The sequence below is a fragment of the Siphateles boraxobius genome, unplaced genomic scaffold (genome assembly GCF_051911475.1).
Source record: "Siphateles boraxobius isolate OS27281-9 unplaced genomic scaffold, OSU_SipBor_1 5, whole genome shotgun sequence".
Lineage (NCBI taxonomy): Eukaryota > Metazoa > Chordata > Actinopteri > Cypriniformes > Leuciscidae > Siphateles > Siphateles boraxobius.
The window spans coordinates 30048073-30072936 of NW_027509141.1; the positions used below are offsets into that span (position 1 = coordinate 30048073).

Here is a 24864-nt window from a genome sequence, read left to right on the forward strand (position 1 = left end):
GGAAAAAACAATGTTACAGACGTGACAGTTCTCCGTTACGGACGTTAAAAGACTGCTTTAAAACTTTCACAGAGGCCTTACACAGAAGACACAAAGCCTTTCTTTAAAGTGAATTTCGTTTTGTATTAATTGTATAATAATTTTAATCAATGTTTCATCAACCAATTGCCTGGATTTAAAAAATAAGAAGTAGGCTAAATATAGCAGACAATTATAGATAATCACGACACGGAGGCGCCAGGGCGTGAACTGGAGCGCGTCTCATAAATGAACCGAAACTCAGCGTATAAGGTAGCTAGCTTATTCACGGACCTGAAAAATATATATATATTGAAATGTCTACTTGTAAACAGAACAATTCAAAACGAAAGAAAACAGACTGCTCTCTGCTTATGAAATGAAATGTGCATTTCTCTCGGGTGCATTCACTAGCCTACTGCGAAGATCGCGAGTCAGCATCGTCAACTTCATCTTGACTTTATTAATAAACAATTAAAATGTCTCCTTCTCCTATATTTGACATATTCATAATCATTGCTTTTGCCGGTTCTTTGTGACAGCTTTTAGGTGCTTTATCGGCAGCGCCGCCGCCCTTACATGAACGCGTCACCACAGCATCAAAAACATGATTGCGTGATGAAAACATGAAAAATACCACATAAACATAGCCTAACTGTTTAGAAAGAAAACACAGAACGAATAGCCTAATGCTCATACGTCCAACTCCCGAATGTACAGTCTTCTTCATGCCATCTTCACCATTAGCCGCTTTTCCACTGGCCAGCGCGAGCACAGAGGCCGAAATCATGCCTCACGGCACTCCTGTAAAAAATAAATGGCCATACAAATATATCAGACGCTGCCATTTAGTCTTTATTTAGAGACTTGGACACCACACGCGGCTATTGACTGACCACAAACAGGTAATTCAGCCTACTTGCATTTTTCATTCGTTAATGTCTCGCGGTCTTGCTGTTTTTTTTGTTGTTTTTTTTTACAATTAAAACTAATAGTCTGTTGTAACGCAAGCCTTACTGAACATGTACCGAGTAAAATATTACTGAAAATTGATTAGTAATGCCTTACACTACTGCGTTACAGCAAAAAGTAATATGTTACTGTAATGCATTACTTTTGTAACGCGTTACTCCCAACACTGATCGTGACATACATCAGAGTAAAGAAAAAGGTAGGACTGGGATGATGATTTGGTTTCTGATTGGATAGAGGCGAGCGAATTGCCTGATTGAAAGGAAGGGGCGAAGTTTAAGCAGATTAAATGATTGCATATGTCACGAGAGAAGTCTGTCGTTTCACTGGAAGGTAGTCAATGTTTTGATTAAGATTTTTTTAATGAAACATACACATTGAAAAAAAAAGGTTTACAATAAGATCAATAGCTGTATTTTCATTTAATTTGGATTCAGTGATTCTCGAAACGGCTTACAGTGGCATACCCTGCCCACGTTTGCTCTGAAGTTATCTGTCAATACAATGTCTATGAATTGGTTTTGTGTTGATAAAATACCTCTTGTTTCTCTGCTAGGTTCAACTGTCTACATTTTAATATGTTTGATATCTTTCTTAGGAAGAAAAATAGAATTGACAGGAATTGTCTGCATTATTCATATAAAGAACTGTAATAAAACAGTAGGCCTACTCATTAATATATATTTTTTGAAGGTATCAGTTTTGAAATATAAAGCTAGTTATTTAGTTTTAAAGGGGTTGCTTGAATGAGGCTAATGCAGAATTAAATATATGACAGGATCTGTAAAATATGTATAGAATTTCAAAGAATATTCACTTGCTCAGCTTTTGTAGTGATTGTCAGTTTCTCTCAAAATGGGTCAACAAGCATCTGAATAAAGCCTGCTGGATCAGTTTTCGCAGAGTATCATCCTATTCTTAGCTCTTGTTCGTTTCTTGACTCCACATGTAACGTTTCAAAATCTTGAGTGGGATTATTATTTTGTGTAAGTCCATCCCTAGTCTGTGCTTACGGTAATTAAACATTCGTTGTATGTGCCCTTATCATCCGTAACATCTTCAGGTCTAGACACTCCATTGGGAAATTATTTGTTTAATGAAAAAAATCCTGTTAGAAATATTGCTGGAGTCAACAAGACCTCCAGTGTGTTTAAAATCCTGACACTGCCTGTTTATTAATTTCACACACAAAAAAATGGCCTGATAACTTTCTGAATCATGTGCTTCAGTGAAATTTATAAGGTCCTGAATTCAGATGTGAAATATTTTGTTGTCCTCATCAAATGATGTCATACCCTTGAGGGTGTCACATAAACGTCAGGTATATAATTTGCAATCTCTGAGGTTGTATTTCAGTGCAAACCAATCAACCTCAGATGAACGTTGCAGAACATCTAGTGAGACACTTCATCACTTTCTTCAGTGAACTTTCTTAAAATGCTACTTATTACTGTAGGAGTAAATCTGAAGGGGCTGCTGTGTGTCATTTGCTCAGCTGAGAGTGAAAGGACGATGCCGCAGCTGTTCTCTCTGATGCAGCAGAGAGCACTGCTGACTCAGATTATGGCTCCCTTATGGTGGCAATAACACATGTGAGCCCCCTCACAATGGCGAGACTTCTCTCTTTTCTCATTAAGTTGAAGAGAAAGTGGGAGTGTGTGCGTGTGAGATGGAGAGAAAGGAGGAGGAAAAACAGAAAAGTAAGAGTGGGTGAACAGAAAGATGGGCGAGATTGAGGAGTTGGGAACAAAAGAGATGGAGAGATGGCTATTGGGAGCGTCAAAATTGGGAGTAGGCAATTCAATGTCAAATGAGTGATTGCCAGGCAAAATGTTGCCACAAATGCAAAGGCCCTCTAAATAAGGATATATTTTTACCCTGGTCCATGGAGAGTGCTGCAAAGTGCTTATGCTGCTGAAACAGGAGAGAGCTTTAAAATGCTCCCTGGACACAGCTAATGGTTCCCTAACCTGCTGTTCATTGTTTTGTTATTCTGACGATACATGCATATTCTGGAAGCTTGAGACTAATGTGTTTGGGCTGTCGAGCTGCGGTTCATTAGAGTTCTTTTGATCTGTGTGTTTCCGTTGAGAAGGCCATTGAAGGGTGCAAGAAAAGCAAATTACGGCATGTTATCTGTGTGTTTCCGTTGAGAAGGCCATTGAAGGGTGCAAGAAAAGCAAATTACGGCATGTTATTTACCTTTAAAGTACAATAATCTTATCTTTGGTATGGTCTCGCATGAACTTCCTGGGCATTCAGTCTTTGCCCGTACAGAAGCAGTTAGTCATGATGGTTGGTTGCATGATTATCTGTGTAATGTCTGTCGGGTGATATATAAAGAAGCAGTTTGCAATTGGTTGTACATTCCTTACTTTAAAAGCGTTCTAGACTGATGGCCACAGAAATGTTTTCTTCAGTCTCTTTCAACCAAACTGACAAGGGTCCTGACCTTTATCAAATGGGTATTCTTGCCAACCACATTGAGCAAAAATTCAAAAGACAAAAATTACCACTGCTGTAATAAACTGACAAGATTTTAATGAACACTCTGATTCAACTTGTGCTGTCACATACTGTACCCGATAATAAAATTTCTCTTCTCTGAACCTTCCTCTTTTCTTTTTTTTTTTTGACTCCTAATATAATACTCACCATCTCGGATGAGTGTATTCCTGACAATCCAGAAACTTTCAAACATGAAACATGTGGAAGTGAATTCTTTAAAAAAAATAGGCCAGGTTCAATAACAAACCAGCACTGACAATTCAGTCGGATGAAAGGCAGACTAGCAATGTAACAGCTTGCAAGACTAAGACTTTAGTTAACTCTCACAAACTGGCCGTCTCTACAGAGAACAGATATCTTTACATCACACTTTGCACAATTAAACTATGCCACTACAATTAAAAGAGTTTTTTTTGTTTCAGATTCAAACCCCATTAATGAGTTAAAATTCTCTTTTTAGTAAACTGTGTCTTTAAAACAAAAGGTTTTGAGTTCATATTTAGTGCATGCAAAAACAATACTTTTGAAATCATGTAATGAAATTTAAAGTCATATAATATTCAATATTTTAACTAATGAATCATATAATACAATAAAATAAAAAGCAGATAATAATATTTATATAATTGAATAAACCCTTAAGTGTTTTCCATTTCAAATAAAGAGCTAAAGACCAAAGTTTCTTTTGTTTGGTTTTAACGCAACTTTTCATTCTATTTTTATCCAGATTACTGTGAAGAGCCACTGATGACATCACTACCCCCAACTTCCTTCCAGAACTCATCAAAATTTTCTGACAGGAGGTCACCACACTATTCTAAACTCAACAGAAGAGATGGTATGTGCTCCTGTCTTCATGTTCTCTTGCCCTGTTTGTATCAAATAACATCCAGTTGTCTGTGTTTATGTGACTAGAGAATTAAGCAGAAGGGAAATTTGTCCTTGTCAGGAAAAGTATTGACGTAAAGATTTTTCTTTGTATGAATACCTAACGTAATGCGATTTAGCTTCCACAAACATTGCAAAAACGTATTAGAAGACTTTATACTTTCATTGGAGGTTTCACAGTACTGATGTGAAAAGTTCTGGTGATTAGCTGTACCTAAAGCAAGATTTGAAAATATTTTAGAAGCCATTTCTTAAGTGTGACAACACATAAACAAACATAAATCTCTAGTGACATATGCAACTTATTTATAACCAGTGGTGGAAAGAGTACTGAAAAAACATACTCAAGTAAAAGTACCAGTACATTCCAAACAATGTAGTGTGAGTAGAGTAAAAAGTACTTGTCCAAAAAACAACTTGAGTAAGAGTAAAAAAGTAGCTTATTTAAAAGTACTCATGAGTAGTGAGTACTGAGATGCGGATTCTACCCCTTTATAATAAACACTGTGCACTACAATTAATACATAAAAAAAACATTGTACATACTGTAATTCACATTATCTTTTGTTCTTTGTCAGAAAGATTGAAGAATATCTATCATCCATCTTTTTAAAATGCATCAAAACAGTACACTCATCACCATTTAAATCATATTATTGCACATAATAAATCAATGTTCATAACGACAAAGAATTCAAAAACCTTTAGAAACTCAAACGATAGTTCCCTTTCAAGGGAACTTCGAGCTGCGTCAAACGCTGCGGGAACGCCCCTGCGTTGTGCGTCATGAAGCACGTATGGAATCAGCCCAATGGAGAGATGAAACGTCATAGGCGGGTGACGTCATCGACCAGGAAACTATAAAGCACCCCAAAAACACAAGCGCATTAGCTTCTGTGCTTTCAGTCGCGCTACATGTGAATCTGTCCCTGTGTGATATTGTCTGTCTTACATACCCTGCACCACACAAACAATTTATCCCTATATATATATATATTGAGAGATTATGGCGGACGAACAGCAGTTTAGAAAGTGTGTTCCTCCCTGCTCGCGTTATTTAACGAGCGGGGATACACATGATCTTTGTGTTGTTTGTTTGGGAGTTCAGCATGCCCAGTTTGCTCTCGAGGGAGCAGACTGTGAGCATTGCGAGCGTTTGCCGTTAAGGACGCTCCGCTCCCGCCGGTCGCTCTTTGAGGAGAGCGGTTCGGTGCGCGCTCCCCGCGGTTCGGGTCCCGCTTCTGCCGAGGCAGAGCGGCGGCGCTTATCGTGGGGATCGCAGATGGATCTCACAGCGGGGTTTGAGACGGGCTCTGCCTTATCTCTCCCTTCACCTGTGAGATCCAGTGCCTCAGTCCCGGGTTCGGAAGCACGCGCTGCGGTTTCTTCCGCTCGGGCTGAGGCACCAATGCTGCAGCTATCCAGTTCTGAGGAACTTGATGTTGTTAGTGTTGAGGGAGATGTGGAGGATTCGCCACCCCACACTCCTGAGAGTGATGAGCTTATGGAGGTGTTAACAAGAGCTGTTGAAAAACTTAATATTGAATGGCCAGTGACTAGACAGGAGTCTGTTTCTAAATCAAAGTTGGATGAGAGATTTTTGCCGTCACGTGTGCAGCCTCCACGCCGGTGCCTGCCGTTTTTCCATGATCTCCACACCGAGGTGTCGAAATCATGGAGAAAACCGGTGTCATATAGAGTGTTTAGTCCCCAGACTTCAACATACGCTAATATTATGGGAGCCAAGGCTCATGGTTATGGTGCTTTGCCTCGTGTGGAAGAGACGCTTGCGAGCCATCTCTCCCCCGAAGCAGCATCATCTTTTAAGGCACCGGCATTACCCACCAAGCCTTTAAGAAACACTTCGGCTTTAGTGGGTAAAGCATATTCGGCAGCAGGTCAGGCTGCGTCATGTCTGCATACTATGTCAATCTTGCAGGCATACCAGGCTGATCTGCTAAGGGACATGAGTGAGAGTGAGGAGGTCAGTACTGACGTAGTTCGTGAACTGCGTCAGGCTGCTGATTTATCCCTGCGTGCCACCAGAGAATCGGCCAAATTAATGGGTCGTTCTATGGCAGCTCTGGTGGCCGCAGAAAGACATTTGTGGTTAAATCAGACTAATATTAAAGAGAGAGAAAAAGCTTTTCTTTTAGATGCTCCTCTTTCTCCCATGGGGTTGTTTGGTGATGCTGTGAATTCAGTTATCGATAAATTCCAAGAAGAAAAGAAACAAACTGCAGCTTTTAAAAAGTTTCTTCCCCTTAAAGTTCATGTCCCTGGGGCTGCTGGGCGGGAGCAGCCCCGGCCGTCTTCGAGCTCATCACATAGAGCGCAGCAGAGGCAGAGTGTCGCGTCTCGTGCTCCCCCTGCTGGACAGTGGGCTCAGCCGCGACACTCTCAGCCGAAGCCTTCTCCCAGTAGAACTGATCTGAGGACAGTTATATTGGCTAAGAAGGCTTCGGCTAAGAAGAAGTCCTGACGCCAAGCCGTTCAGGATGCTGAGGGTGGTCCCCACCGAGGCGGAAAGGTGTTCACCTCTTTTTACGGTGCCCATTCCTCCTCGGTGCCCTCAGGGGCTCGTTCTGCCAACCCCGCCTTTATGCCGGGGCACAGACGATCCCAGCGAGCGCTTTCCCGAGGGACGCTCGCTCCCTCTGAGGAGGGTCTCAGAGCGGTCAGACCAGTTGTTCCCTGCCGGTGCGCCGTTACAGGGCGCTGCGTCTGCTGCTCAAGTTACACCAGAGGCCAGTCTCGAGAGGCTGGTACCCTTAGTAGAATTTCTGGCAGAGTGGAAAAGCCTTCCAAAAATATCTCATTGGGTCCTGCAGACAGTAGAAAAGGGTTATGCTATCCAGTTCAGGTGTCGTCCACCAAAATTCAGAGGGGTTCTGCACACAGTGGTGGGCCCCGAGCAGGCTCTGGTATTGGAACAAGAGGTGAAAACGCTCCTTCAAAAAGAGGCTATAGAACGGGTTCCTCCTCCCAGTTTGGAGTCAGGTTATTACAGCCGATATTTCATCGTTCCAAAGAAGGATGGGGGGTTGCGTCCAATTTTAGACCTGCGCATATTGAATCGCTCGGTAGGGAAGCTAAAATTCAAGATGCTCACTATCAAGCAGATCGTGTCTCAAATCAGGTCCGAGGACTGGTTTGTCACGATAGATCTGAAGGACGCATACTTCCATGTGTCCATCCTTCCACAACACAGGAAGTTCCTGAGGTTCGCCTTCGGGGGCGAGGCGTACCAGTACAGGGTTCTTCCGTTTGGCCTAGCTTTATCTCCCCGCACTTTCACGAAATGCATGGATGCAGCACTAGTGCCTCTGAGGCTTCAGGGCATTCGTATTCTCAATTACATCGACGATTGGTTGATTTTAGCCCAGACCGAGCAGATGGCGGTTCGGCATCGAGATGTCGTCCTAGCTCATATCAGAAAGTTGGGGTTGAGGCTGAACGCAAAGAAAAGTGTATTATCTCCTTCCCAGAAGACCACTTTTCTGGGTGTCGTTTGGGATTCGGTATCGATGCGGGCGCGACTCTCTCCGACCCGCATCGCTTCGATTCTCTCAGCTGTGAAACAAGTGAAGCTAGGCCAGCTACTCACTGTCAAGCAGTTTCAGAGACTGTTGGGTCTGATGGCAGCAGCGTCCAACGTTATACCTTGCGGCCTGTTGTACATGAGACCGCTACAGTGGTGGCTCAGGACCAAGGGATTCTCCCCGAGGGGAAATCCGCTCCGCACGTTCAAAGTCACGCGGCGCTGCCTTCGTGCTCTGGTCATGTGGAGAGAAACTTGGTTCCTATCCAAAGGTCCTGTGCTGGGGGCTCTTTGTCGTCGCATAACGCTAACGACGGATGCTTCCCTCACAGGGTGGGGGGCGGTCATGAGTGGTCGCCCAGCCCAAGGTCTGTGGCAGGATCATCATCTTTCGTGGCACATAAATTGTCTAGAGATGTTGGCTGTGTTTCAGGCTCTGAAACACTTCCTAACAGACCTGAGAGGCCATCATGTGTTAGTTCAATCAGACAACACGTCGGTGGTCTCTTATATAAATCATCAGGGGGGCCTGCGGTCTCGCCGGCTTTACAAGTTGGCCCGTCAGATCCTCCTGTGGTCCCAAGGGAAGCTACTATCTCTGAGAGCAATGTATCTCCCTGGGTATTTGAATGTGGTAGCAGACTCCCTGTCGAGGCAGGGGCCGAGGCCAGGGGAATGGAGACTCCACCCCGAGGTGGTGGAGCTCCTTTGGTTGAGTTTCGGTCGCGCCGAGGTGGACCTATTCGCTTCCAAGGAGACCACTCATTGTCATCGGTGGTTCTCCATCACTCTTCCAGCCCCCCTGGGGTTGGATGCTATGGTGCAGCCGTGGCCGAGGTCACGTCTGTACGCCTTTCCCCCGATTGCTCTGTTACCAGGAGTTCTGGAGAGGGTCCGCCGGGACGGGGTCAGTCTACTACTAGTAGCCCCGTTCTGGCCGGCCCGAGTATGGTTTGCGGACCTGATTTCTCTCCTGGACGGTTCTCCTTTGGAGCTCCCGGTCAGGAGGGATCTACTCTCCCAGGCGGGGGGCACGATACTTCACCCCCGCCCAGAATTGTGGAAACTGTGGGCTTGGCCTCTGAGGGGGCCCAGCTCATAGACTCCGGTCTCTCAACCGAGGTTGTTGAGACCATTCTTAACTCCAGAGCTCCATCCACGAGGAAGCTTTATGCCTTGAAGTGGAAACTTTTCACTTCTTGGTGTGGAGAACACCTGCAGGACCCAGTTAACTGCCCAGTGGGTGCAGTGCTGGAATTCCTGCAGGAGCGCTTCTCCACAGGGTTATCCCCCTCCACACTAAAGGTGTATGTGGCGGCACTAGCTGCTTACCACGTCCCTTTCAGTGGAGTTTCTCTTGGGAGACACCCGCTTATAACTCGTTTCCTCCGTGGCACTTTGAGGCTGAGGCCAGCAGTTCGTACGAGGGTGCCGACTTGGGATCTGGCCATTGTATTAGAAGGTCTTTCCCTAGCTCCTTTTGAACCTATCGAAGAAGTTCCCGAGAAGTTTCTCACTTTTAAGACTATCTTTTTGCTTGCTATCTCTTCACTAAAAAGAATCGGAGATTTGCAGGCTCTGTCGGTTTCACCCTCGTGCCTGGAATTTGCACCTGGCATGGTTAAAGCTTTTCTGCATCCTAGACCAGGTTACGTTCCTAAGGTTCCTACTAATATTGTTAGACCTACGGTTCTGCAGGCTTTCTGTCCTCCTCCATTTATGTCATCGGACCAGGAGAAACTTAATTCACTCTGCCCTGTTAGGGCATTAGACGCTTATGTCCACAGAGCTGCCCTGTGGAGGAAATCAGAACAACTTTTTGTATGTTTCGGGCCACCCAGGAAAGGGTGTCCGGCGTCTAAACAGAGAATGAGCAAGTGGGTGGTTGAGGCTATCTCACTTGCTTATGAGTCGGCTGGCCAGCCTTCACCTTTGGTTGTCCGAGCTCACTCTACCAGGAGTATGGCTGCTTCTAAAGCTCTTTTGTCGGGGGTTTCCCTGAGTGATGTTTGTGATGCGGCTGGATGGTCTTCACCGCATACTTTTATTAAGTTCTATGACCTAGACTTAAGCTCTACCCCTGGGGCACAGGTGCTCTCGTCCTCTGTGCGCTAGTCTCACATGACGGTCATTTGGTCCTATGGCGACGTGGGTATTCGCGTTCCCGCAGCGTTTGACGCAGCTCGAAGTTCCCTTGAAAGGGAACGTCTCGGTTACGTATGTAACCCTAGTTCCCTGATAGGGAACGAGACGCTGCGTCGCTCCGCCATACTCCCGGCACTCCCGTTAGCGCTTCCTTCAAGCCTATCAGAAGCTAATGCGCTTGTGTTTTTGGGGTGCTTTATAGTTTCCTGGTCGATGACGTCACCCGCCTATGACGTTTCATCTCTCCATTGGGCTGATTCCATACGTGCTTCATGACGCACAACGCAGGGGCGTTCCCGCAGCGTTTGACGCAGCGTCTCGTTCCCTATCAGGGAACTAGGGTTACATACGTAACCGAGACGTTCAGTATCACACACCATGAGATGGGTTAAATAGAGAAATTAAAAAATAACCTATTTCTCTCCAAAACGGTACCAGTTTTTGTGTTTCAATAAAGAAATGAGAATCACTAACATCAGTTTACCTCACCTAATGCACTGAAAAAAGTGAGCTAACACTAATTACACTGTAATTTCATGCCATTAAATATGTTACAATTTAAACGTAAATGCACATTGTTCCAGAAGGGTGGCATCATCCCTTACATTTTACACAGCATATCATCAGCATATCACACAAATATCATTTCGCGTGACCTTTATAGCCGTACTGAAAGCTACAATGAATAATTCACCTGAGACTGTGAACAAACTGTGAACAATCAAGTGTATTCTATGACAAAGATTATTTCAGTCTCTCAGTATGTCGTTTTAAAAATGTTATAAGGTGTAATAAATATGAATTTTATAACCTATTTACTTATTCATTTCATTGTGAGTGCAGTGCGCTTGCAGAGAGGCTCCGCCCACACACTCTCCTAATTGGCTGTGATTTTGATTGATTGTGTCACTTCTTGTAGTCGTGTTATATCTGGGGTCTGCTTAGGGCACGGTGTAAGATTTTTCTTACATGAAAGTGAAGTGAAAGTGAAAGGAAGGTTTAGCCAAAATGAATATTCTGTCATAACCCTCAAGTCATTCCAAACCTGTGTGAGTTTTTTCTTCTGTGGTACGTAAAATATGATATTTTGATTTGAGATCTATCTCAGTGGGATTTTGGACACAGAAAAGTCAGTCCTAATTGAAAAAAGTGGAACATGGCTTGGCACATGGAAAATGGAACAACTTGGATTTTATTTTTGGGTGAACTGTATCCCTTTTCATCAGAAATGCCGGTGGGTTCAGGTTTCCAGAACAACAACATCCCCAAAAACCATCGGGAATCAAACCCAGAAGGAGTATAATGGCTGCTCATGATTTGTTTAATGATCCTAAAACACCCACAAACAAAGCATTTTGCCAAACTGAGCTTTGGCAAAATTCGAGGTATATAACAAGAGGGCTGTATAAATTATGACTAAGCAAACGGGTTGTGGTTTTTACTTCAGGGAAGTGAAGAGCAGTTTGATTAATGCAACCTAACAATCAGCAGCTGATTACAGTCTGAAGAAGCACTTGAGAAAACTCCCCAGCCAATTAGGCAGTTAAGTATAGACATGCCAGAAATACCAGCTTTTGTTGAGGCCCTTTGAGAGTATTGTTTTGTGCATTGTACTGTAAGTTGTTTGACCTCATGGGCCAAACACACTCCAAGAACTTCCGTATGATGCTTGGTGGTACTCGCAAATGATCACAATACCAAACTTGGTAGTAGATTCGTAACTTTTTGGATTAACAGTGTCTTCCAGCGGTAATAAATGGGGCTACGATGGCGGCTTGCCCGTGTCACCCCCGAGGCATTTCTTTTTCTCATCATGCCTCTTTCTTAGTAACAGCAGGAGGTTTTCTTTCACTGTGAGACACAGACAGGCAGCCCGTTCCCAGTCACTGCCACCCTGATCCAAACGTGTGCAGACACCAAATGTTATCTTTAGATCTATCCATCTATTTATTATCTGTCTCTGATTGTCATTAGAATACAAGATCTGTAAGTTGTCATTTAAGTCTGTGCCTGTTATTTATGTCATGTTGGAAATTATTTAATAAATTAAACAAACCGCCCATGCTAAAAAATAAATTTTCTGAATGCACATACTAAAAGAATCTTATCTGCCTTTTCGTGGAGCCCAGTAAAATCCAACAAGCTCAGAGTGTTCACCCTGACCTTGTGTGAAAATCTTTACAGATATGTACCTAGGCAGTGAACAGCACTGATGAAGCATTTATTATCCTACCATCTTGTTCTGACTTGCCCCGAGGCAACCCTGTCACACCTGACCTTGAGAGTTTCCTTTTTCCACACCAGCTTTATGTCCTCTTTAAAAGCAACTTGAGCTAGAGGTGTGCGATATTGACACAAATGATTAACCATAATGATAATTAGACAATATTTTGCTCAGTGGTGTTGTGCTATCACCTTGACTGGATTATGCCTGTCATGCATAGCTGACTCCCGTAGCTTTTCATATTCTAGATATTCTGTGCAGTGAATAATTCACAGCAGTAATAGAAATAAATGCAATATTTGACCCATTAAACTGATTTCATAGGGGACTTTTACGTTTATAGTGTAATTATTGTAATAATTATTTTTAAATGGATGCATAATCTTTGTTGTCAAATTCTTACATTTAATCAATAAATTCAATTAAAATAATAAGACACTGTTACCAGTCAAATTAAATCTGTTTCCATATTTGCACTGCAGAAGTGGCACAAAGGCTGCATCTGAAGTGGCATTTACACAGACTTTTTAATGCAGCTCAGAGGTGGATTGAATGCATTTACAACTGCTTAAATCGAAAAATAAAACAGTACTTTAAATATGAAACTAAAACCGGCAGCAGGTGGCCGCAAGTTACTGTCTTAATGAATTGAGTCATTGAGTCATTCACTCAAACAGTTTATTGAAAAAATACATTCGAACAGTTGGTTCAAACAGCAGATTCATTCTATCATTGAATCATTCATTAAACTGATCCATTCAAAACACTGATTTTTTCAGTATCCAAACACTGCTGTGTGTTTCTTGGCGACACAAAACAGTTGTGCTGTGGTTTAATTAGAACATTTTTGTTGACAGTGTTGTGTCTTCAATGTAACTCAAAATATGAATGCATCATTAAAACAATAAATATGATATTTTTGTGGACAATACATATCGAACGACATAAGCAAATTTCTTTGGCAGATTCACAGATATTTACAGGCTGCAGTTTTTCGGCAAATTTTTATATTTGATAACATGGGCAGTGTTCTTTATTGTGGTTCCAAGGTGTGTGCCATTTCTTTGCTATCATGCCTCTTGCAGAAATCAAACACAACTCCTTTAATATACCGCTTGCTTGATTTATAGATTGTCCTCTCTGCCAGCATTCTTCCTGCAGGTACTGCTTGCCGAATTCTGGCAAAATAAAAAGAAAAGGAGGTGGGTACTCCGTAGGTCTGCATGGGTGGTCAAATATTTCCAAGAATTCTGTGAAGTGTGTGTGAGACCTGCTTTTATGTTTACTCGGTTCTAAACAAGAGATGCAGAAAACCATGCAACTAGAAAAACTACAGTAAGACATGCAAGTGTAGAAATATGCTGTGTAATTTCCAAATTGCCTTTTTTAACCGCAGTAATATTATACTGCACTGAGGTCTGTCAACTCTCCTCTAGGGATTGTCGATTTCTATCTCCAAAAAGAGAGAGACTGAGCCACAAAACTACTGGAACAAATTTAATTAATTTTTTCTCTGACCACCAAGCTTCAGTCCTATCAGCATGATGAACAGGAGTGTGAAATCTTGCTTAAACTCTGTTTCTTTCCTCTGCACTTTTTTTCTTATTCTAATCACTGGCTCTTGATCTGTCCCTGTAGGTGATGGGGGTTGGTCTCCGAATGGAGAAGACCAACAACCTTGGCTACAGCTGGACCTACGGGACAGGTTAAAAGTCACATCTATTGCTACCCAGGGTCGCTGGGGCAGCTCTGACTGGGTGGCCCGCTACCAGCTACAGTATAGTGATTCTGGACGAACCTGGAGACCATATAGACAAGAGGATGTGATATGGGTGAGTCTAGCTAATCTCTGGAACATTGCCTAGACATTATTATGCATTGTTTGAATAATGGGACCCCAATGATAAGAAACCTTTAGCACAAGCGAGAAATGAAACCATAGCAACCATAACTAAATAGAAGAGACTATTTACATAGCATACCAGTTGGTACTAAAAACAAATTGACGGTATCAACTTTTCTGCAGTACCTGCTATATTCAGTACCTGCTGATAGACGCTGCTCTCATTTGTGTTTGTTTGAACGCTCTCTGAGGGTCAAAGGTTCATATTTACAGCGTTTCTTCATAAGCATTGTAGCCCATCACAATCATCTGTTGAGGATGTGAACGCAATGACATTAGTGGTTTCAGTCAGCAAGTTAGTCAGAATCTTCTTAACACACCGATGAAAACGAACGCACACTTGTGAATCCTTTCATTATAACCAACAAAGTACAAACACAATGTAAATAAGAGATTCATTGTACAAGTAAGAGTTTTCGCAAGAAGGCAGCATTCAGTGAACTTGTGCTTTAGATATTGAGTACGTAAACAACAAAATGCTGATAACTCACAAAAAACAGCTTATTGAAATAACCCATTGTCCTGGTTTACATGCCTACTGATAACCCAGCAATGCAAGTAATCCGTGTTTACAAGACTTTATTAATTAATTTATTTATTTCCCAGTAGTGATGTCAAAATGTAACCATTCGTGTATCTGACTGAGTATTCCATTTGTTATGTCTGTTGTGATGTTAAATAAAGCATTAAAACTGAAGAGTGTTCCAACATGTAAACGGGAAACTTAAAGACTCATATTATCCTCTCATGCAGTTACAGATTCAGAATTTTAACTGATGATAACTATTTGTTTTTAATAATTTCTTGGGTCAGGAAAGAGTTTATTAGTTGTTAGTTGAGATATTTCCTCATCCCCCACAGCGAAATGCTCGCTCTTTGGATGCGCTTAATTCTGCAGTAAGGGTTCTTTCCTGGCGAATTTTACATATGTGCACTTCAATAACCGAGAGAACGCAGGTTAATGTTTTTACATGCCGGGAGAATTTGGGTTGAAGGGCCAAAAATATAGTTTATGCTTAAGCCGTTTTTGACTTTACTCTGATAAAGGAAAACGGGTTTACGTGTTTACATGACCACATGCATTGTCGGCTTATTAAACATAATTGGGGTTAGAACATGCATGTAAACACGCTCATTGACAGCCTTAGTGATTATAAAGTGATTGTTTTCTGTTTATTACCCATTCACAATTTGAATACAATTTTTGTTTTTCATGCTGCTAAGTACACTGCAAATTTTCTGGGTTGAAAACCATATTTAATCGCACAATTTAATCGAAAACCGCAATGATTGACTGTGATAACCAATGGATGAAACAAAACTGGACACCATTTTTTAAAGTACTTAATTCAACAGTTTTTGCTCTGGTACCAAAATCGCTACAGAGAACAATGAAATTTTACTGGTATTGGTACAGACTAATGAATTTCTGGTTGCAATTTATTTGACAGTACATGAACTTAGAGTGTACTTACAGTGTAGCCACCCAAGAAAGTACTGGTAATATAAGGTACCTACATGGGTCAGGTATAGGGGTAGGTTCAGGGTTATTACCTAGTTATAAACCAGTTATTGTAATTGCCATAATAAGTAAATAGTATGTGCATGCGGAACAGGACTGTACAGTGCTTAGCATAAGTGAACACACCCATGCTAAAGTTGGCCAAAAAGAGGAATAAAAAATCATCTTTTGGAAATTGATCTTAATGCCATAATTTTAAAAATGAGGAAAAAACCAACCTTTAAGGACACCAATTTTATATTAAACTAATTAAAATAGAGATTGGCATGGGGTACTTTCCATAAGATCATCTCTCAATGAAAAATCAAACCAGCTATTAGGCTAACTGAAATAAAACCATGCCAATCTCTAGGTATGGTGAAGGGTGTGTGATGATGTGGGGCTTTTTTAATTCCAAAGGCCAAGGGAACTTTATCAGGATGTTTAGTATCCTGGATCCATGAAATAACTGGCCTTTAAAAATAAAAATCTGCCTGGCTGTATGGTAATTTAACATAGTGTCCTGACTTTTGCACCCTGTATTTTAAGGAAGAACATTTATTTATTTATGATACATTATTCATTCACAAAGAAAATTGGTGTCCTTAAAGGTTGGATTTTTCCTCATTTTTTTAATTAAGGAATTAAGATCAATTTCCAAAAGATTAATTTTTATTCCTCTTTTTAGTCAACTTTAGCATGGGTGTGTTCACTTATGCTAAGCACTGTACAAGTGCTGCTGAATTTCTGTACCTTGACAACCCTAGAAGAGCTTGACACACTCATAAACACTGTTTTTAGAGAAGACAATAATAAGAATATATAATTTTTATCCGTATCTATAGAAATGTATTTGCAGTATCTGCAGTGTTATTTTAGCATTATGTACTATCATAATATTTATTATTTTGAAATACCTTTATTTTGATCGTCCACTTCAGACATCTGACTAACTATAACTAACTCTCATTAGAGTAATATTTGACTGTAGTAGACTGTTAGGTTAGGTGTTAGGGTTCAGATTAGTAGAATAAGTTGCAAAGTAACTTATAGTCAGTAGAATGTCAGGGAACCATCAAAATAAAGCAGGGCTCTCAAGTTTTATCAAAAGTTTAGAGTGAGATTTAGGGGAGCAGCCACCCAAATATTTGCAGCAGCGGTCCCTCGACCCAACCAAATTCGCTTCAATTTTTGCTAGCAGTTCAATTTTGCCTATTGTTCATAATTGACCAGCACAAATGGAAATTATAACAATTGTTAAATCTGATAAAAAGACAAATTCATCCAAATAAAATAACTAGTTATATTTAAAAAATAAAAATTTATTGAAAAATACAAATAAATTTGACCCCAAACAAGTCAACTGAACATCAGTGCTCAATGTACATAACATTGTGTCATAACAACTTGCCCTGAGCATGTATGTCAAGACCCAAACCGGTCACCTTTACAGGGGTCATCGGATGCCCATTTTCCACAAGTTGGTATGATTCTTTTGGTTAAAATTTCTCAATGGTTGTGTAAAATAACACCCTTTTTACCTCTTCAAAAACAGCTCTGTTCACAGTGACCCGTTTCGGTGCATGTCTCTTTAAATGATAATTAGCAACAACTTTTTGAGGATTAAAAAAAAGTGAATGGATTTTTTTCATTGCATGGTGATTGTGTCCACACACTGCAAAGACACATTTATTTGCAAATACCATATAAAAGTGTATTTTGCATCCGATGACCCCTTTAAAAGCAGTTGGAGAGTTTTTGAATGCATCAAAAATAATTTAGCACGAATTTGGCTATACTCCTCAACATCAGCTCTCACTGTCTTTGATCACAGGCAAGAGATATCGTCCAGGAATCGTAAAATCAAAATGCTAAAAATAAATAGAAAATAAATGAAGATGTCCGCAAACCGCATTCATCAGATCGTGCTCTTTCAACTTCCACTCCGTGTGTGCGCGTGTTGTCTAGTAACGAACGTGCTTGCAGCGGGAACACATAATTTACCCGGAAACAACTAATTCTAATTTCTGATTTGCTGGTAGCTAGCATTTAACTCTGTATAACTCGAGACAGATGCTATGAACTCGGCAGAAAACTTCCCTCCGTTTGCCTGCGCCTCGTCCATTAATTGTATTGCGGGACAAGTTCCCTTACTCCTCAGCGTGAGAAATACAAGGTGTGGCGTGTGAGCGTGTGAACGGGTTGAAATGCGTGTGTCTCACGCCCAATGCATGAGACTTGAGAGCCCTGATAAAGTGTTAGCAAATATTAAGCAGATCAGTCTACTAATAATCTAATGAGAGTTAGTTGATGTTTAGTTGCAAAGTTGCTTATAGTCAGTAGAATGTCTAAAGGGGACCATTAAAATAGTGTTACCTAAGCTTTTATTTTTATTTTCAGTTTTCATTTTCAGTTTTCATTATCATTGTAGTTAACATTTTAGCTGTTTTTTTTAACTTAATAGGGGGAAAAAATGCACAAATGTTTTATTTTTACTTTTTTCTATTTAGCTTTATTGTTATTTCAGTTTTAGTAATTTTGTACTTCTACTTATTTTTTTCAGTTAGTTGCCAGGGCACCATTTATAATTTTCGTTTAAGTAATGATAGCAACACTGATTCTCTGTAGAGCGACCTTGACTTCTGCTTATGGGCATAATAATTCAAGACTATGATCATTGCTACTAACCAATTCATGTGTTGAGTTGTTGATCAGTGCTACTTTTCATGGGTCACCTGCAAATATTTTTAGTTTGAGTCTTTTACTCCATTTGACTGTCAAATATTCCAGCCTATATTTTGACTCAAATTACAGGGATCTAAATGGCGTGTGTGTGGCATTGATGCAAGATGCAATGAAGCACAAGGCATTATGATGAACTGTGTTCAGTGATGGAATTTTGTTTGGAATATGTTGATAAATTATTCTCCCTGTCTGAGATCAATAAAACACACTCTGGGTCACTTAAGACCTGTCAGTGCATGCGGCACATACAAATGATTCATTAGGCTATGTTAATTAATCCTGCAGTTCTCTTGTGGCTTGTTTTGGTGAAGTGATTTTCCACAGAGAAGAAATTTAAATAGATCTGATCTCCAACTTGCATTGAGTTACATCCTCTTATTTTGAGTACATTTCACTTTCCTTCGGACTAAAAAAGAAAATGCAAGTCAAATTTCCCAGAAATGTCAATCAATCTTGTGTTCTTGCTTTTCTTCCAAATGAACTGAATCCTTAGAATTCATTCATACGTAATATTCCCTCCTATCAGAGTCCACTGTGAAAATGCTGGTGACACATTGAATTGAACATTAATTATTCTGAAGGACATCTTGCTAATTTGCTTAATTATTTTAGATTTTTAATTATGGATATTTGTCCACTGGGAAGACATAATAGTAATTTTAGCTGGAATACATTTTTGTGCAACAATCAAGCCCTTTTGAGAGACATGCACATGTGATACCTGTCATACCTGTGACTTCTATGATGAATAACAGTTGGTTGGTTGACCAAGTTTCAGCATAGAAATACAAAAGAAATCCATTTGTTCAGCCTCCAGATTAACCAGCAGGTTTATTTTCACCTTGAAATATCAAGTCTGTCACCAACCGAGATGGTGTAAGCTATGGTGTGGCCAAAAGGAGATGCATGCGAAAAGAGAAACTGAGCTGGTTGGGCACACACTGGCAATAAGACCTTGAATTTTGCTTGTTTACCCATTCAGAGGAGGAAACCATCTCACAGAGGTGCCAGTCTGTGCCAAGGTGAGCTGCTATGCCAGCTGAAGCAGATGCCAGTGAGCCAGACAGACAGAATCCGATGCCATCTGTTTAACGCCAACATACAGTCATCCACTTTGACTAAACCGAAACACGCTGCCCATTAGATAAGGGTCTTCTCATCGTTACTGCCCACCAGCTACTACAGTAGATGTTAATCATGGTAAACATGTGAGTCAGTAAGTCAATATAAATTCAAATGGTCTGATTCTGCCTCCTACATGGTATTTATGAACCCATTCTGACTGTGCATTTGTGCGTTAATGATTTTGGATTGTTAATGTACCTCTGTATGGCTACACGCGAAGTATGACACTGTTTGAAAAAATTATTATCTATTGGCACGGAAGGGTTGAGGCTAATGGATGGAAGAGAACAGTAAAATACAGTGGTGATTCTGCAAAGAGAAAGTTTGTCATGGTTCATTCTTTTATCATGATTTCAGAAATGCTGCTGTGCCAGTTTTTTTTTTCTTCTTCTTCTTTTTTTATCATGAAGTTTTTGTTGCGCAGATATCCCTCTCTCTCTCTCTCTCTCTTTCCCACCATCTATGTGAGAGCTTTCTGGGACCTGGAGTACAGCTGAGGTTTTATTCCTGCTGGCACAAAGCATTTTATTCTCACCACAGCATGAAGGTGGTGCGATTTGACAATTAAATCCTACTAGCCACGACCCCCTCTACCTCCCTCACCTGCCTTTTCAACAGCTGTACAGTAACTTTCGCTCCTTTATTTTGCTTTCATCTATATCTATACCTTGACTTTTGCCTCCTGTGTTCATTTGAGAGAGAAGAAAGCAATTGAGAACCATTATAAAGCCATCCAAAGAACTAGAGTGAGTGGGTTTCATGCTGTATTGATGAATAGTAAATTTTATGGATACAGAAAAGGTACCCAAGCTGATTTTCTGCCAAAACGGGTGTGTGCACATATACTTTTTTTCTCGCTTTAATGTTAATGTTAATTAATCTGTTTTTTGTTTTGTTTTTTTCTTTGAGAAGCAACATATACCTGTGCAAACCATGTAAGAGCTTTCCGCACACACTACCATTCGAAAATAAATTAATACATATTCAGCAAGGATCTATAAAATTGATCAAAAGTAACAGTAAAGGCATTTATAATCAGGATATACAAACGATTTCTATTTCGAAATAAATGCTTTTGAACTTTCTATTCATTTAAGAATCCTGCAAAAAAAGAAATACAGATACTGGAAAAAATTACGCTGCCAACTGTTTAAAATTTTTATAATTATAAGAACTATTTGAGCACCAAATCAGCATAGTAGAATAATTTATGAAGGATGTAGTTATTTTAGATTGTAAACGTTATATTTCACAGTATTACTGTTTTTACTGTATTTTTGATCAAATTAATACATCATTGGTGCGTTTTAGAGGCTTTTGAAAACAAAATCTTACTGACCCCAAACCTTTGAATAGGGATGCACCAAAATTTCGGCCACCAAAAATTAGCGGCCAGAAATGGCATTTTCGTTTTTTTGGCCAAAAGAGAACAAAAGGCCAAAAATATGCCGCCCCTCCCCTCCGTGTTCAGCGATCAGGTTTTACTCTGGCGCAGCATGTTTTGTAACTTTACGAGCAGCTCCGCTTCCGAAGATGCACAACTTCAAAGAGACTACTAAATGTTCCGCTGCACGCTCTTCTCAGTCTCTCACGGCCCAAACGCTCCACTAATGTACTGTTCAAATTCAACGTCTGCTCACAAAAACGCACCAACATGAAATTTATCTGCACTTGTTTCTGTTTGCAATAGCCCTACTATGCTGTAATATTGTGTGTGTATAGCCATGCTGGGCAACACTGGTCAAATGACGCTACCCCATTCTTTCACTGATCCCAGTAGCACCTCAATGCAGTACATGAGATCCACGGGGAGGAGTCGGATCAAGATCCAACGGGTGGAGATGGGTTGGATTAGGGTTGGGTTTAGGGATTAGGGGTGGGTTTAGGGATCAGAGGGCGGAGATGGGTAGGTTTAGGTATATGTAAGGTGGAAGGAGTGGATTTCATGTTCTGCAGTGAGGACCATCTCACTTCACCATTCCCTGCTATCTGCTCACATGCTCTGATAATAATAGATTTGTAGGACTACTTTATTTTGATAATTGGTCAAAAATAAATCTGTTACATCTGATTATGTTGCTGAAGCTGAATAAAGAATAATATATTGATATTATTTTAGTATAGGTGGTATAATATGTAAAATAAGTCTATGATGTCCCCAGAGTGTGTTTGTGAAGTTTTAGCTCAAAATACCCCACCGATAATGTTTTACAGCATGTTAAAATTGTCCCTTTCCGAGGGTCAGTAAAAACGTGTCGTCGTGTGTGTCCCTTTAAATGCTAATGAGCTGCTGCTCCCGGCACAGAAGGCGGAGCTTCAAGAGTGTGTGTGTGTGTGTGTGTGTGTGTGTGTGTGTGTGTGTGTGTGTGTGTGTGTGTGTGTGTGTGTGTGTGTGTGTGTGTGTGTGTGTGTGTGTGTGTGTGTGTGTGTGTGTGTGTTCCGATGTCAGAAACTGTTCTGCCTTTTATGCTCAAACCAGAGTCGGAGCCGGACCGGAGTCGGACAATGATGGAGAGACTCAAGAAGAAGTGGCCTTGCTCTCTTTTCAGTTTCGGTATCGGTTTTCGGCCAAGTGCATCCAGAAGTTTCATTTTCGGCCCAGAATTTTCATTCCGGTGCATCACTTCTTTTGAACTTTGGTGTCTTGACAGCCATTTAAAAGCAATTGAAGCACAATAAATACTATTTTAATAGGCCTAGATGACATGTGATTTTTATGCAGAATATATTCCAGACCAAAGTGTAATGGACATGCTTTTTGATACTATAATTTAAGTAAAGCTTACGGCAGAGTAATTTACTTATTCAAATTTTATCATATACTATTTTAATTTAAAAAAAAAAATCCATGTTTCCAAGGCCACTGGGAGTCTTGCATACACATGACTCTAAATACTGCTTTAAATTTAGAAAGAAAAAAGTGCATACTTATTTATGAATCATCACTTTTGCATGAAGTTTACGGATAAGACGTACTCACGGTTAGTGAAAAAGACCCATTTTGTATGTTCTTAATGGCAGAATGTGGAAAACTCTCAATGATGTTTGTGTGTGTGTGTGTGTGTGTGTGTGTGTGTGTGTGTGTGTGTGTGTGTGTGTGTGTGTGTGTGTGTGTGTGTGTGTGTGTGTGTGTGTGTGTGTGTGTGTGTGTGTGTGTGTGCGCGCGCTGCTGATACCTTTGCCACTGCTGTAGTGTCACTGTAATGAGGCATGACATGAAGCAGCGTCACAATACAGGAAACCACATCCACTCCATATCTAAATTCAGTATCCTCCTCAGTCTTTAAGTGCACACACAAAGACACACACGCTACATGAGACAACGGCCGAGATATTACACTCCAGCTTCTCTCTGCCCCTAATGGTCATGTTCAGGCAGAAGAGACTGAAGTGACTGTTTGATGGCCATATCCTGTGCACAGCATCAGCCAAACGTAAACACCGCTCTGCCTGGCGCACTGTATGTTTGGGCACGCAAGACAAAATGATTCAGTCCGATGCAGAGGCAATACCTGATATGTTCCTGTCCAATATTGTTGAACACAATTTACCGCCTCATTGTCCCGGTGCATGCAGACCTACTTTGATTGTTTTCCCTGGCAAGGTGGCACTACATATGTTTGCAGGTTGATATGTACTGCTTCAGATACAACTACAGCCCTTTGTCTTTCAAATGTGGGCTTATATTCTTTCTTTTTTCTTCTTTTTTCTTTTAAATGTGTTTAAAAAGTGCACACAAATGTATGAATAAAACTGTGATGTGCAATTTCAGTCCTGGAGGGTCAAATGCTTCGTCTCATGACAATGCTGTTTAAATCAGACATTTCTTAATGCTTTCTTAAATCAGTGTTCAAACAACTGTTCAAGAAATAATGTCTCTTTTATAACAAGCACACTTGTATATACACACACCTGCACAATAATATATATAATTTGTAACTATAGGTGTCACTTGGCAGTTCAGATTTTGATGGGGTGGGGGGATGTGTGTCGTCCCCCCATCCGCCCCCCCACCTGGTGAAAAAACGTACACATTCTGATTTCAAGTTAACCTGTTAAATTCAGAAACATAACATGGACTTAGCGTAGATAAAACAAAAGAATTATATTGTGAAGAATAAACCCAAATAACTACATCTGAATTCACTTTTGCATACATGGTATCAAAACTGAATATTTTTGTTATGTAAAGTGAACCCTGAAAGGTGATTAACTTCACACTTGTTGTCCATAAGCTGTTCTGTACAGTATGCCTTCAAAATAATTAAAAAAAACCAGCATATAAAGTTAAAATAACTAGCAAACCCATTCAATGGCATTCACTACAGGAATGCTTTCTGCACCTTTTCAAATTGACACTCCTTTTCCATTGTCGCAACTACGGATGTAACGATTCACTCATCTCACGATGCGATACGATTCACGATACTGGTTTCACGATACGATTTTCTCACGATTTTTTTAACAAATGAGATTTAAGGCAAATTATAAATGAAAAAGTGAAAAGTGTCCTTTTTATTATTTCTCAAACAAAATGCTGAACTTTTTTTTTTATATATATATTTGTCAAATAATAAAACTGTTAAAAACGGACGCCCCCGGTACCAGGGGCAACGGGGCCTAAAAAATTCCCTTCAAGCTTGTTTCAACTCAGTCTTTCTGTCTGTCTGGTCAAGAGGCTGGACACTGGTACCTTCGCTATGTAAAAGACTGTGTAAAATTAGTAGGGCCTACCACATTGACCGGGGTTTTACATTGTAATAAAGGCAAGATTCTAATTTTGTTATAATTTGTATCATTACACTACTAAGAGTTAAAAAAAAAACAGAACACATTCAGACAGAGATAAACCAGATTCCTGGTTGCCACGGAAACACTGATGCACCTTGTGATCTCCGTGGCTCTGGCACTTGTCATATTAATGACTTTTACATGAAAACAGAGGTGACTGGTGCTTCTCACGGTGGTGATTATTATTAGTCTACGGAAAGTCAAAATGCCGCCACACCTCCGATTTGAATGAGTCAACATCTACGCTTGCCGTCGCCATGTGTTTGACAGCGCGAGCACACCAGTCTATGACATAGGCCTACACTAGCGCGGCGCGAGCGGAGCAAACCCAGCGTTTTCAGTTCATTCCTGTGGAAGTTGAGTGCTCACACAATCTCAAGTTCTATGAATGAAGTGAAAACACTCGCTGGCTTCACGCCAGTATGTGCTCGCTGCTATTGTGCCTGTAAAGCGAGGTTCACAACTTCACAGTAACGTTAGGCTATTCAGTAAACGCGCCCTGC

The 24864-nt window shown here is 40.7% G+C and overlaps 1 protein-coding gene across 3 annotated transcripts in view; it reads left to right on the plus strand.

Annotated features, from left to right (window-relative positions):
- Nucleotides 1-24864, plus strand: part of cntnap5l (contactin associated protein family member 5 like) — a 101769-nt gene that overhangs the window by 27540 nt on the left and 49365 nt on the right. For all 3 annotated transcript variants that reach the window (XR_013194906.1, XM_077203780.1, XM_077203779.1), the window contains exons 2-3: nucleotides 4226-4336; nucleotides 13935-14128. Coding sequence is in view for 2 of the 3 variants with exons in the window: in XM_077203779.1 (XP_077059894.1) it covers nucleotides 4226-4336; nucleotides 13935-14128 (305 nt within the window). In the remaining variant the exon portion in view is untranslated. The remainder of the gene's footprint in view (nucleotides 1-4225; nucleotides 4337-13934; nucleotides 14129-24864) is intronic.